Raw genomic sequence first — 14,506 nt, forward strand, 5'->3', positions numbered from 1 at the left:
CCTATTGTAGCTGCACTGTAATTTTAAAATGATCCGCAACAGATGTGCTGCATGTTGCATTATTTGTCAATTCCATTGTAATGTTTTTTCAAAATAAAATCAAGCCAAGATTATTTTCCCACTAAAATCTCTAAAAGATTCACTTCCACCACAATCCTGCTGTCATAAAAGTACCCACTAAGCTAGCACTATATCAATCTGTACACTGCTAGCTTTCTTATTACCACTGCCAGGATTTCTCTTATTAGAGTCTCATAGTTTTCTCGTCTTTCAGTTAGTAATTAACAATGGAATAGCGGTAAATTATTTCATCTTTAGAAAAATGAAAATAATTAATTGTTACTTGCTGTGCATATTGTTACAATGCCATTTTTTTAAATGGATCTTTTTTGTGTTTTTTTTATTTTTATAGGTTATGTATGATATGTTTAAGTTTATGTATGGAAAGAGAGATTAAACTATTCAAGTGCTTTTTGTTTAATCCTATCAGCCACCCAGTAATGCATATACAGAAGCACCAGTGTGGGTTCAGCATAGAACAAGAGACATTTTTGCTTTTTAATATTTGATACATATTCAGCTATTTTTGCTGGTAGTGATGCAGACAAGAGCAGACACAAAAAGTCCTATATTATTTATTTTAATAATGCTGCAAGTTTCCTGAAGTTAGCTCACCCAGCAGTGCAGGACATTTTCACTGAGCTGTGTTAAGATGTGGTGAAAAGGGCAGCAGCATCAACTTAAAGGGATAGTTTGGATATTTGGACATTAACTTGTATGACATAGACACCAGTAGTAGAGTGAATGCAATGCTGACAAATCATTTAACGAGTCTCCGGTTTGGAGATCTCTCCCCGGTTTCCGAGCAGAGTATAGTAGTCCTCGGAGAGAGCCAGGGTCACAAAACGAACACGTTTTGCACCACAAACAAGCATGCATATGTTATGTTAAAACATTTGAGCTATAAAACGAAAACGTGTAACCTCATCTCAGAGGACGCCAGCACATATTGTACTTCTGCCTGTATCACCAACCCCGGAGAGTTCTTTTTTTATTCTCCAACATTCCCAAAATCAACTGACAGAAGCGTCGCTGACAAGCTGGACCCAGTGGCCAGCTGTCTTTAGTCTGTCTCTGATAATAATATATAATTCATTAGTATTTATGTGGATGCTCAGTTAATTGCTGGTGACTATTCACTATAGACTTATTTTTTACTGATCTATAATATTACACAATTTAACTGCTCCTTATGCTGCTGCAGAGATGAAGTTTTTTTTTTTATGTGAAATTAATTAAATTGACACCTCATACACAGAGGTCATTTAGTGTCTTCTGTAATATAATAAACATAATATTTTGCATTCTTGTGCTGCAGCACATATAAATATACATTGTATTTATTGTCATTAGTCATCATATGTTTTCTGATTTCAGATACCTGTGCAAGTCTGTCTGTATTGGTTTTAACACTCTGATGCAGAGAGAGTAGGAGTGAGAGTAACATCTAAGGTACCTCTAGGTATACCTGTTGGGGTTTAGGTGAATAGACCGTTGAAAGTGAATCACTAAGATGATTGTGTGAACACACACAACCCAAACTATACAGCCGATATCTGTTCAATCATGTGTGACCAGTTACAGTTAAACCATCTGCTCTGACCTCATTAGACCCATTGTCTTCATTGTTTTACTGTAAAGCACACACACACGCACGCATAATAACAAGTACGTAAATTGAACACAACACCAAATTATATTGAGTGATGTGTCATAATCAAACTCTATTTTTAAAAGCATTTCAGTTGTCCAGCACTATGTCCTGTAACTCTACTCTAAAAGAACATTAGTCAGCAGAGTAAGTGTAGTAAAGTCAGTTTACACTGTGAAACACTGCTGTATGTGCCTGAAGGAGAGAGCAGATGAATGGCTGCACAATGAATTAACTCATCAACTAAAGGCGGGAACTATTCCTGTTTGCACATGACTGGATATAGTAGTTCAGTGCACAGTGTACATGTCACTTTCACTTGTGAATGAATATTTTACACAGGCGAAGGTAACAAGTGTATGCAAATACAAAGATTTAACAAATTGAAAAATGTGATTACTGTATACATTGTGAATTACATGTATTTGTACACATGCATTTCTTTCTAAACATCAACTTGAAATAAACTCATAAATAATGGATCCAGTCACAGAGCTGGTGATATTTGGCACAACACTTGTCAACTGGAGGTAGAAACAGAAAAATGTCACTTTAATTGGACTTATTGTGTTGCATGTCTGACTGCAAAATACTGTTTATTTACATTATTCATGTGAAAGATACAGTCTTCGCTCTCTCTCTCTATCACACACACAGAAACACACACAGGTTTGCACAGTTATTCTTCTTAGGACACTGCATTTAATTCTATTCAGTTGGACAGCCTAAATAAATCAATCAATTCATACATCTTCTACCGCTTTATCCTCCACAGGAGGGTCACGGGGGGGTGCTGTGCCAATCTCAGCTGACATAGGGCGATAGGCGCAGGGGCAACATGTAGACCCAAACAACCATTCACTCACCCATTCACACCTACAGCCAATTTACCTAATCCCCATATTGCATGTTTTTGGACTGTCGGAGGAAGCCGGAGAACCCGGAGAAAACCCACGTACACATGGGGAAGACATGCAAACTCCATGCAGAAAGTCCCTTCTTCCAAATGGGGCTCGAACCTGGTTGCTAACAACCATGTGCCCCGCCTAAATAAATCATTATCCCTAATCGTAACCCTTACCCTTAACCTTAACCCTAAAACCAGTTGTTAACCGACAAAAAGCCCATTAAAGTTGTGAGGACCAGACAAAAATCCCAAAATGTCCTCACTCCTTGTGGCTTATATATGTTTTGTGTTCCTCACAGTGATGCGCATACAGGAACACACACACAAAGCTATAGGATAAAGTATGACCTGAGGCCAGCAGCCATGTTTGACCTACTGTTTGACCCTCTGCAATCAATAGAGTTGAATCCATTTAACAGCCAATATACTCTTTGTAAACATCTGTACATAGGTTTATATTTACTTACAGTACATCTATTACAAAGGCACATTAAAGGTGCCATGTGAAGTATTTTATTGTTGTTCTACTTTCAGCCTTTGGTTTTTGTCACAAAACTGCAGAGCACAGCTGAACTTCCAGATTTTCGGATGACTCTCTTTATTCATCCTCTCATGTGCAGGCACCCTGAACCAGCACAACTGGGCTCAGAAGTACCCGGCCTGTAACAGTGGCAGACAGTCTCCTGTGGACATTGATGAGACCTTCACCCAGGTTAGGCTGCAGTACCAAAACCTGCAACTAGAGGGCTGGGACAGACTGACAGCGGAGTCCAGCACCATCCACAATAATGGGAAGACTGGTATGTTGATGTCTTTTTACTGTATCTTTTTTGCAGTGCCTAGGCTTTTGAATTTTGAGAAGTAAGTCTTAACAGTCCAAGCTTGGAAAGGTAGTTTCATGTTTCCACACTGAAAACAACCGCAGTCTTTATTTACCATTAAAACCATAATTTCGTGAATCTAATTACAAGCTGTGTTACTATTGAAAGTAGTTTTTTTGTTTTTTTACAGCCCCTGACATAATCCTTTTGCTGTAATACATGACATATTAATCCCCAAAGTAAAAAGAAGCTTAACTTTTTAGATAACAAGTAAAAATAAGTCACAACCTGTAGAGTAATGAAGAAGAGAAGCAGCAAGGATAGTAGAAGTGTGGAGTTGGGTGGCAGCACAGAGAGATCATGTGGAGAGGGAAGGAAGATCAATGTCAAGAGGCAGATGAGATGAAACTGAGCAACAGAAGAGCAAGAGGTTGAAATGAATGTATATATTTATTTATAGAGATACTGTGTGAATGTAGAAAGAGATGCCTGAAAGAGGTGAAAGATATCACCACCATCTTCATAATATTACTTTGTGTGTATGTGTCATTACAACATAACAAGAGAAATAATAATTGATCTGTCTCTCTACACTTAACATTCCTTTTATTTTTTTAAACTTCACACTGGAACACATTATATTCAAATCCAACATCAATGCTGAAGATGACAAAGATAAAGGAGCCGGATCAGATGTCAGTCATGATGACCACAATATGTCCACATTTACCTCAGCAGCAGCCAGCCTCTCTCATCATTTCCACCTTTAAGGAAAGACAAACATGGCTTTTGTGTCTGTTACATCACTGCAGCAGTGTTTCAAAGTCTGCCAGTTGTTTAGAGGCCAGAGGGTTTGAACATGTTCAGCTGTAGTGGAGCTGGCTGCTCACAACCTGCTCACCAGAGTCACTTGGCAAAATCCTTTATACCATAGCTACAGACATTACAATGCTAAAAATGTTGTTTTAACTCCGTTTGTATTACGCGTCGTCTCCTTCTTTTCTGAAAACAACATTTCCTTTGCTATCTTCATTTTCACAGTTACTCTAATTCCACTCCCTCCTGATAATTTGAGGGGAAAACAAAAGCAACTATCCTATCACAGTTTGTTTCAACATGAAATTTAAGTGTAACACAATGTGTGTGTTTTTAGTTGCCATTGAAGTGGAAGGGGAGTTCTTTGTGAGTGGAGGAGGGCTAAGCTCCAGGTTTCGTGTCAGTAGAATCACATTCCACTGGGGCCGCTGCAATGCAACATCAGATGGGTCTGAGCACAGTCTGAATGGCATGAAATACCCTCTGGAGGTAAAGGCAGTGTTTGTTTGTCCATGCATCAGCCCTCGTAAGCATCATACTGACAAAACCTCAGCTCAGCTAACCTACTTGTTTCTCATACAGATGCAGATCTACTGTTACGATGCAGATGAGTTTCAGAACCTGGATGATGCTGTTAAGGAAGGAGGGAGGGTCTCGGTCTTGGTTGTGCTCTTTGAGGTCAGTGGACAAGTTGGTTAGTGACTTAGTGTTCGAGATCAGTCTGTTCTTTCTTGAAGTGGTGTATGTTAATAAGTTCCACAGCATAATTTTCATGTTCTCATCCACAGGTCAGCCTGGATGACAATGAAAAATTTAATCCTGTTATTGATGCCATCAATACTGTCAGCAGGTTTGGTAGGTCACTTCTTTCATAATTAACTCTGGTTCATCACTTGGAACAAAGCTGGGGTCAAGACAATACCTTGAGCAAGATACTGGTCATCTCTTTAGGTTTTGGTTACACACGGACCTCTGTACGTACCTGTTTCTCCCGAGAAACATAAATTATCCTTTTATCCTAATTATCTGCTAAAATTACAAGTATGAATTACAGAAAAGTGTTACTCACATATTTGATGGAGTGTGCCTAGACATGGCTTTTGGAAGTTACCTTGACTTGAAAGTGCTAGAGTTGCTATTGTCACTAAAGCAATGATAAAATTGTGTCTGCGAATGTTGAATGCACTTTGTCTGGCGAAAATTCGAGCAATGAGGAGAATGAACTCCTTTTGGATGTTGCTTAAGCATAAAAACAGCAAATGAAAAAGAAGCTAAATTTTGCCCTTCATTTTGAAAATTCTTTATTCAAGGCTGTTAGTTATTGTTTATGGCATTTTGCTTTTGTGGGGTCTTTTTTTAGGTAAGAGTGGCTCATTGGAAGCTTTCACCTTGCGATCCTTGCTGCCTAACAACACAGATAAATATTACATCTACAATGGTTCTCTGACTGCTCCTCCCTGCTCTGAAATAGTGGAGTGGATTGTATTTAAACAAACTGTGGCCATTTCGGAAACACAGGTCAGTAGGTTTTGTCTCTTTCGCACGCACCTGTTTGTTTTTTAACATCTTAGCACTCACTGTAGTGAATAAATAGGAGTACATTTGAGATTAATTAAATCTCAGTCATTGAGAATTGTCTCTGTGGCAGCTGCTACTGAATGAATGGCTCATCATGCCTGATGAAAGCCTGCAGGCCTGTGTCACACTCATGTAGAGCTTTGAAGAAATGAGAGAAATGTGTTGTTATATGTTGTTTTTCTGTACTCGCTCACGTAGAAGTCATCACTCACTTTAGCATTCCCTTTAAAAAAAATGTCTCTCACTGTTGCCTGTAGTTGTTGTGTTCTTGTCAAAATGTGAAATTCCAAAATAGGTTTTTTGCAGTGGTATAATCAGATAAAAAAAAAAAACAGCTGTCATGCTTTAACATCACAGGCTGACAGTCTAGCATCACTGCAGTTTGATTTCAGGTTAAAGACATTGAAGCAACCACAGATGAAGTCATCTGTTTGATAATAATCTGTTAAGCAGCAGAATATTCGAGAGTGAATGAGGTCATGGTTGTGTGTGTTTTGTATGTGTATATTCGTGTGTGTTTCTGTGCGTGTCTCTGCATGCATGACCAAAACTGGGAAAGTAACGCATGGCAGAAGCACATTAGAGCTAACCAAAAATAGAACCGGGTTGTCACTCTGACTCTGCCTGGCACCAACGCAAACCTCTGTAAAGCAAATCCATACACATCTTTTCTCCTCTTTGTTTCAGTTGCCATTACTTCCTCTTGACGCTGGTGTCTCTGTCTTGTCTCTTTCTGTCTGTTGCTTTTTCTCTCCAGCTGGAGATGTTTTGTGAGGTGATGACCATGGAGCAGGCTGGATATGTGATGCTGACAGATTATCTTCAAAACAACTTCAGGGAACAGCACCAGCAGCAGTTCATTGGTCAGGTGTTTGCCTCATACACTGGAGTGGAAGAAGTGCTTACACCCAGTATGTCATCACATCCTTTGTTTCATTTTCAGATATTTCCACTTTTAGGTTTTTAAATCCTTGTAAATCTGTTAAGTCTGCTGTTCACATTGCTATTAAATGATTTTTTATTTCAAGGATACCTAATGATTCCAAAATTCAAAGATAAATATTTTCCCCAACCGCAAAGATTTTTGCTTATTTTCTCCATTAATTGAAATCGTGGACATCCCTTTTCATCTGCAGCTGTCACATTGTCATCTAAGGTCAGCCTCGTCATGATCATCAAAAGATTTCATTCATGTTGCTCTCCAGCTTCATGAAGTCGACCCTCAAGTAAAGTGGGTTGCCAGGGAGCTCGACTTTGTAGTTCGTCCCTGCTGCTCTCAGAGCAGGCAATTTATTTTGCTTCTCTTTTTGAAATTGAAATAAAGTATTTAGATATTCAGGGAAAGGTCTTTTTTTGTCCGTATCAAATTCATTCATTTTCTAACTTATCTTTATGTCTTTCCACTGTCTCCAGCCTGCAGCTCTGAGCCTGAGAACGTTCAGGCTGACGCACAGAATGACACCACCATCGTGGTGACATGGGAGCGTCCCCGTGTAGTTTATGACACAACCATTGACTGGTATACTGTAACTTACCAGAGGCTGCAGGGCCGAGACCAGAGCAAGCAGGAGTACAGGACGGACGGGGACCAGGATGTGGTACAAACGCATTTCTCTACATTTCTGCAAAAGACAATTAAAAGCATTAACTTGCAAAAAGCTCCTGCTCCCTGTTCCTATGCTTATGCCTGCATATTAAACCAATGACTTGGATAGAGTGTTTTTTTTTGCATTGTCTCTGGATGCAAAATAAATTCAAGTTAAAAGTGTAGGATAATTTACATGTCACAAATACTATGATGTTGTTTTGACATTTATCTGGCAAATGGTAATTATAAATGAGCATTGATTGCACAGACACAGGAATAAATCTAGCAACATGCATTTTCATTTCATGGGGCCTGTGAATGACATCTGCACAGTATTAACTGAAATGTATAATTCCAAAAAAATCTGTAACATGTATGCCAATATGTAAAACAACACAAACTGATATATGATTTGTTAATTTGTAGTGAAAGTTAAAACTCCCAGTGCTATTCTCAGTGCTAGCTACTTCTGCAGTCTGCAGGAAGATCAAGTCAATCAATCATTTTGAATTTGATTTGGAATAAAAAAAATATATTCCAAGTGGAAGTAGCTTAAAAAGTAATGAAAACAAGATCGCCTTTAATATACAGTAATTCTTAGGATTCAATAACAGCCAGATCCATATCAGCTCAATTGGAAAAAATGTGTAACATGAGTTGACAGAGTGTGTGAGCTCTCCTGACAGTTGTTTTTCAGAGAAACTAATTGAAACTGTCCTGTTTGATTTTATAGGGAGCCATCATTTCCAGCCTGCTGGCCAACAGCAGCTATGTGGTTCAGGTGGTGGCGATTTGCACCAATGGTCTCAGAGGACGATGGAGTGACCAGATCATAGTGGACATGCCTTTAGAAGAACCAGGTACACGCACACAGACACACACACACACACACACACCCAACAGCATCTTACCCTAACTTTCACAACTAAATGCCCAAACTTAACCCTTAACATTAACCGAAATCAAATCCTAACCCTTTCACAAAATGTCCTCACATCCTGTGGTTTATAAGGTTTTTTTTTTGGTCCTCACAACATGGTACACACACATTTAAAAACAAGAACAAAATGAAGAATGTTTTTTATGTTTAATGCTTTGTTTTTTTTCCCCTCTCTCTCTGTAGAAAGTGAATCAGATCCTGACAGCCTCACTAAAGATTTGCAAGTCAACAGGGAGGTAGGACAGTCTGTGAATGTGTGGTTTCACCTGACACCACTCTGTGTGCTGGCTTCTATTTAGTTGCATTATTTTGTGGAGCTGATGAAGTTTGTCTTTTATTAAATCATATCAGTGGGCCTAAATATTATGCAAATGATTGTATGGAGAGTCATACTAAAAGATATGACAGACTGCTGCTGCATAACATTAATGTTGATCACTCCTCTGGTAAAATGTTGATGAAGAAGATGTAGATGCCCAAAAAAATCTTTATAGTTTTTGTTACCTTTGTCCTCCATAATCATGTAGATTATGGACCAAAACAAACCATACTCAGCAGTGCATTTTCCCCCTGTGGCAGGTCTCGACTAACGCTAAGTGGGGGAAGCGTGACAGTCAAAATCAGGTGGATTTATCTCCAGAGGACCACAGTCCTGTGGAGGAGATCCCAGTGGAGCAGACCAGAGTTTACCAGCACCAACCCACACACCAACAGAACCAGCCAAGAGATCAAACCCAAGCAAACCAGAATGTCCCAGCGCAGGTCAGTCCCAGTTCAATCCCAAAGACCCCCTCTGATTCTGCAGTCCTACAGAAAACCCAACTCAACCAGAGTGGGAAAAAGAAACTGAGACAAAATAAGTCTAACCCGGATGATATGGATCAGAACTGGATCGAGGAAGACAGTATCCCAACAGACCGGCCCTTTACAAAATCAGGTTTTGACAGAAATGGTGCTATCTGGGTAACTGAAGCCACTGAACAGCCAGGCTTCCTGTTTCCAGTCGCTCGAACCCCTACACTGCCGACGATCCACCGACAAATCACAGAGGAGGCATCACTGTCACTGTTTCCACAGCAGGTACTTCACTTTACTCTTGCTGATGTGACTTACATTCCGAATAGCACAATAAAATGCATGAACTAAATCTTGTCATTTTTTTCGATCTGTTTGTTCTTTGTACCGTTTGTACTTTATCTTTACTTGCAGTCAACTGATCTAGGTCCACAAGACCATGCTGGAGAAGATGGCCTTGATTTTTCCCAGTCAGACCTCTACACGCCTCCTGTGGAGGAAATCCAAGTCACAGACATCTTCTATGAATATACAGTCCACAAATTTCCCTTGGAAAGCTCCGCATCTGCTGCAACGGACTCCTCCGCTGTTGTAGTGCCAGGTCAGATCTGACAAGAAGAGTTCTTTTCTTTGTTGTTTGTCTTGTTTACACAAAAACGTCTCAGATTGGTGCTGCTACTGCATCTATTCCTCTGGTGCCTGAAGAGATTTAAGCTCATAAATGTTTAAATAGATAGCAGCAGAAGAGGGTCTGTAGCTGCTTTGCTCAGTACAGATACTCCCAGTTTTGTGGAGAGTGTATCCAATTTTTCCACGTTTGTATAAAATGTCTTGTTTAAATGTATGTAAAAATCTTTCAAATTACTTATATTGTTTGTTAGTGATTCATACATTTAGTTGTGTGCTGGTGTTTAAAATGTATAGTGTTTGTATTTATATGAGTCATGTGATGTGGTATCTCAAAACAGTAGCGACTGGTGTCTCACGTTGCATTACATCATGGCATGATGTGAATTCACGCACATTAGGTCCACATCATGGCATACCTTATCAAGTTATGTCTTGTGCTGTCTCAAAAGCAGCCTAAAGCGGCATGTTTCGCATCGCTACATTTTTATTTGTCTGACAGGTAATAACGTGGACCAAGTCTCGCCACCAGTCCCTGAAGACGGCAATGTCCCTGCGAACAAACCAGAAACCGTCACCTCAGTCTCCTCCTCTCCTTCCTCCGCTTGGATCACAACAAGGACAGCGACTGCCAGCAACATCCTTGCCGATTCAGTCTACAAATCACTCACCACCTCGCCTCTTCTCAGAGTGCTGATGCATACGACCCAGCCTATGTTTAACGGTAGGACAAAACACCCAAGAGCCGTTTACATTAATTTTCTCCTCCTTTGAAAAGAATCTAATGATTCACAACACGAGGGGTTTATTTGTGTCGACAGTGTACATGTTTTTTGGTGGTGGGTCCAGACTGAGGTGCAGTTAACTGTGTTCAGTGGTTGCCTTTCTCCCCTAATAATCCATTGCTTTTGGACTAATCACTGCTGTGCTCTGCGATCATGGTGTGTGCAGTGGAATGATGTTGATAATAGCAGCAGCAGTGGTGGTGGCTGATGGTGCTAATGATGATGGGCGGTGAGAATGTGTCTGGTGTTGTTGATGATTACTGTGATAGCCTGCAGTTTCCTCACTCTGTCCACTTTCATTCACTGGAATCTACTCAAGCCTGGTGATTAGTGTCTACTTCTTGAATTGGTCTTCTTTAATTCTGGCTCTCCATTCTTTTCTGTGGCTAAAGGGCGTGCTCTAGTGGTACTTTCCCTCTAATGTCTTTAAAAAGAAACAGGATTCACTTGACATGTTTGTCCTTATCGAAGTGATTTATTACATCCTTTTCATTCAAAAACACAACAGAATAACTCCTTACTGAAGGATTGATGGATTGGTAAAGTGTTTATTTTCAGTCTTTGACATTTCTTGCAGCAAATACACCCACGTCCACCGTGGAGAACTCAACCATTGACCACTCCTCTCGTTTAACAAACCCTCCTAGCACTTCCGGTGGGGTGATCGTTCACCCTTCAAACCCTGCAACCTCTGTCCCAGGAGGAGGGTTCTCTACATCACTCAACACCTTAAATAAAAACACCATCATTTTTCATCCTTTTCCTGTCCTTCCTAAAGATGAGAGGAGAGGTGAAGGTAAGTCCTCCAAGGATCATGCTAATTTCCATCCACAAAAGGATTCAGATCACCCTCGGTCTTCTACCACCGTGGGATCAGAAGATGACGCAAACACTGCATCTCTGTCTCTTCTGCTTGATTATAACTTGAGAATAATCAACTCATCAAAAACTAACCTTGTTGAAGGAAATACTCCAACTCCAACTTCTTACTCTCAAAGTAACTTTTTGACCCAGGGGGGTCATAACATCTCACCACGCCCCGACAATGAAGAGGAAGTCAAGACACATCAGCATGAAGATGAACTCAACTCCAGTTCACTCTCATCTCTCTTTGATCCTAAAGATCTATCAACAGAGGACAGTGGATCAGGCTCTGACCTTGAAAGTAACAGGTTTACACAGGACTTTGAAGATGCTGTAATCTGGACAGACCTTTCTACAGTTCCAGACTTAACTCTTACCTTCAGTGTTGATGATACTAGGGAAAAGAGTAGTTTAACTGAGACTATGATGGCTGCTGAAACGGATAGTGACGTTGACGGTACAAGAAGCAAAAAGAACAAAGAAGAAACTGCAGTAAAAAAGAAAACATGCACTGAGACAGACAGTGGGGCTGAAACTGAGTCCAACTCCAGAGTGTTTACCTGGTCTGAGGACATCAGTGGTTCTGGAGAGGGTAGTGGAGATAGAGGTGGTAAAGGAAAAGGAAAGAAAGTCAGTGATGATAAAGATGATATCAACGCATTAGCTGACGAGGAAGGTGATGCCAAAAGTGACACATGGAAAGACGGCAACAAAGAAGCTGCGTTTGTTAGAAGAAATGGACCACAGCTGCTTGTCAGTCAAAATAATCCTAAAGCAGTTATCCCACTGTTTGATAGCAGTGAAGAACATAGCAAAGGTGGTCGTAATGGACATGATGAAGAGGATAAAACCTGGGAGGAAGGCACTGAAGGTGAAAGCAACATAGGTACGGAGAGTAAGAAACATAGTGAAGGAGGTGCTAGAGATGATAGCGAGGCAGGACTAAGTGGGGAAGGTTGGCAGAAGTTCTCAAGTGTGGATGAATTGTTGTTTGATGCTGGAAGAAATCCTGTGTTGGGTCACCTAGTCCCATTGTCCAGACTGACAGACACCAGCAAGGCCATGGAGGAGCAGATGAAAGGTAAATATTACTTTCACACAATAAAAGGCAACTTGAAAAATACACAGTGGATGACATTGTTTGTTTATCCAAGCCAGCCCAGATCATAGTAGTTTATCCTGTTAAGTACAAATTGTGTATTTATTTATTAAAACCTAGAGATGTAATAATCATCCGTTTTATATTAACAAAGGTAGGAGTTGCACTTTAGTAATGTGCCCTGGGAAAATGTTCACTTGTAAAAACAATCCTCTTCAATAAGTTATTTTTAATACAGCTTTACTGTTCTGCTTAATGTCATTAGAGTGTCCATTAGTTTAAAAGATTTTTTCCTCCAAAGGATGAGGAGGACGATAAAGAGACATCTCACATGGAATATTAGATTCATATCTTGTCAAATCAGTTTCACCTCCTTACCTTTTGTGCTGACTGATGCTTACAGGCTCTCTTGAATTCACAGTAAAGTCATGATAATACAGCGGCAGTGTTTGTGACATTTTGGTTGTGTTGTTGTAGATAAACACACCGTCTTGTTGAGTCCGCCCTGTTACAGTTCTCTTTATTATTTTCCTATTAAGAGTGTGATTTACAAGTGTGATTTATGAGTGATCAAAGTGTTTTGGGGCCCACAAATCAAATCTTCTATAGGGCCACAGAAATACTAGTACCGGCTCTGGATGCATCACCAACTGTTTGATAACATGTTGCCATATCAACCTTATGTGATAATGACATTAAAAATGAATTGTTTAATGTATTGCTAAAACAATGCTCTTCTATCTCTGTCTCACTGACTCTGCCACAATCAAAGTTCAGGTTGTTATTTCCAAAGGGCCTTTTTTTTGTACAGCCAACAGTAACCACATATACGTATTCAAAACCTATCACTGACAATAAATTAGAAATAATTAGAAATACTTTGATATGATTTGCATCTATTTCATCTTTATTGCTAGTTTTAGAGTTAGAGTCCAAAATAAATATTGAGTTTACAATAATTATCTTATCAAATCTAAATTAACACATACGTCACATACTTACTGTAGATACATTCATACATACATTACATTCTAATGCAGATGACGCACATATATCGGCTCACATGATATACTTACCTAACTATATATATGCACACTTTATACCACTTTATCTACACGTGGCTGATAATGTGATTGAACTTATTAAAAATATAGTACTATATCATAATGAATAGGATTAAATGACTTTGATTCTTTCGACTCTTCTTTCTCTCCTCCTTTTCTCTCTCTCTCTCCCCTCTCACCCACCACACGTCACCCTCCTTGGCTCCATGTTTCTGTCAGAGGGCAGCAACAGTAGCCATGAGTCTCGGGTCGGGATGGTCGGAGGCGTGGAGAGGGAGAAGAGGACAGTCGTTCCCCTTGCTGTCGTCTCCACACTCACTATCCTCTGTCTGTTGGTGCTGGTGGGCATACTCATCTACTGGAGGTAGACACACACACACACACACACACACAGATTCATCAGTTTTATCTGCGTAGTTGAGTTACATTCTGATCGGATGTGTTTACACAGGAACTGTTTCCAGGCTGCAAATTTCTACCCAGATGACAATGCATCACCTAAAGTCATATCTGCTCCGTCTACACCATTGTTGCTGGCTACAGGTGATTAATATTGTGATTTTCCATCTTTAAATAGTGGGTACTTGCATAGCATGTTTGGGAAACACTATTCGTAGGAGTGCTAACTGCTTTGCTCGAACTAAAGAAGCCTCTTGGATGAGTGCTGAAATGTCTTTTAGAAAAGTAAATCGTAGAAAGTGCAGTTGCACGACTGAAGATACAATGACCTTAAGGACTGAGAACCTTCACAGATACATTATGTGTGATGTTAATCGTGCTGAATTGCTCACCCTTGTGTTGCAGATGGTCATGAGCCATTGACAGTGAAGCAGTTTGTGAAGCACATCATGGAGTTGCACACGACCAACACCTTCTTCAAGGAGTTCGAGGTACATGATTGTTCCTGATGT

The 14,506-nt window shown here is 40.0% G+C and overlaps 1 protein-coding gene across 4 annotated transcripts in view; it reads left to right on the top strand.

The window, feature by feature from the left end:
- ptprz1b (protein tyrosine phosphatase receptor type Z1b) overlaps nt 1-14,506 on the top strand; it is a 47,453-nt gene that overhangs the window by 23,705 nt on the left and 9,242 nt on the right. For 2 of the 4 annotated variants that reach the window (XM_058623565.1, XM_058623566.1), the window contains exons 3-18: nt 3,239-3,418; nt 4,593-4,744; nt 4,838-4,933; nt 5,044-5,110; nt 5,616-5,773; nt 6,591-6,744; nt 7,247-7,431; nt 8,155-8,281; nt 8,545-8,597; nt 8,941-9,441; nt 9,571-9,757; nt 10,286-10,507; nt 11,146-12,513; nt 13,815-13,959; nt 14,047-14,138; nt 14,400-14,485. In XM_058623565.1, coding sequence (XP_058479548.1) covers nt 3,239-3,418; nt 4,593-4,744; nt 4,838-4,933; nt 5,044-5,110; nt 5,616-5,773; nt 6,591-6,744; nt 7,247-7,431; nt 8,155-8,281; nt 8,545-8,597; nt 8,941-9,441; nt 9,571-9,757; nt 10,286-10,507; nt 11,146-12,513; nt 13,815-13,959; nt 14,047-14,138; nt 14,400-14,485 — 3,773 coding nt within the window. The remainder of the gene's footprint in view (nt 1-3,238; nt 3,419-4,592; nt 4,745-4,837; nt 4,934-5,043; nt 5,111-5,615; nt 5,774-6,590; nt 6,745-7,246; nt 7,432-8,154; nt 8,282-8,544; nt 8,598-8,940; nt 9,442-9,570; nt 9,758-10,285; nt 10,508-11,145; nt 12,514-13,814; nt 13,960-14,046; nt 14,139-14,399; nt 14,486-14,506) is intronic. The other 2 variants (XM_058623568.1, XM_058623569.1) reach the window with 1 other exon arrangement.

Source organism: Solea solea, chromosome 3 (genome assembly GCF_958295425.1).
Source record: "Solea solea chromosome 3, fSolSol10.1, whole genome shotgun sequence".
Classification (NCBI taxonomy): Eukaryota; Metazoa; Chordata; class Actinopteri; order Pleuronectiformes; family Soleidae; genus Solea; species Solea solea.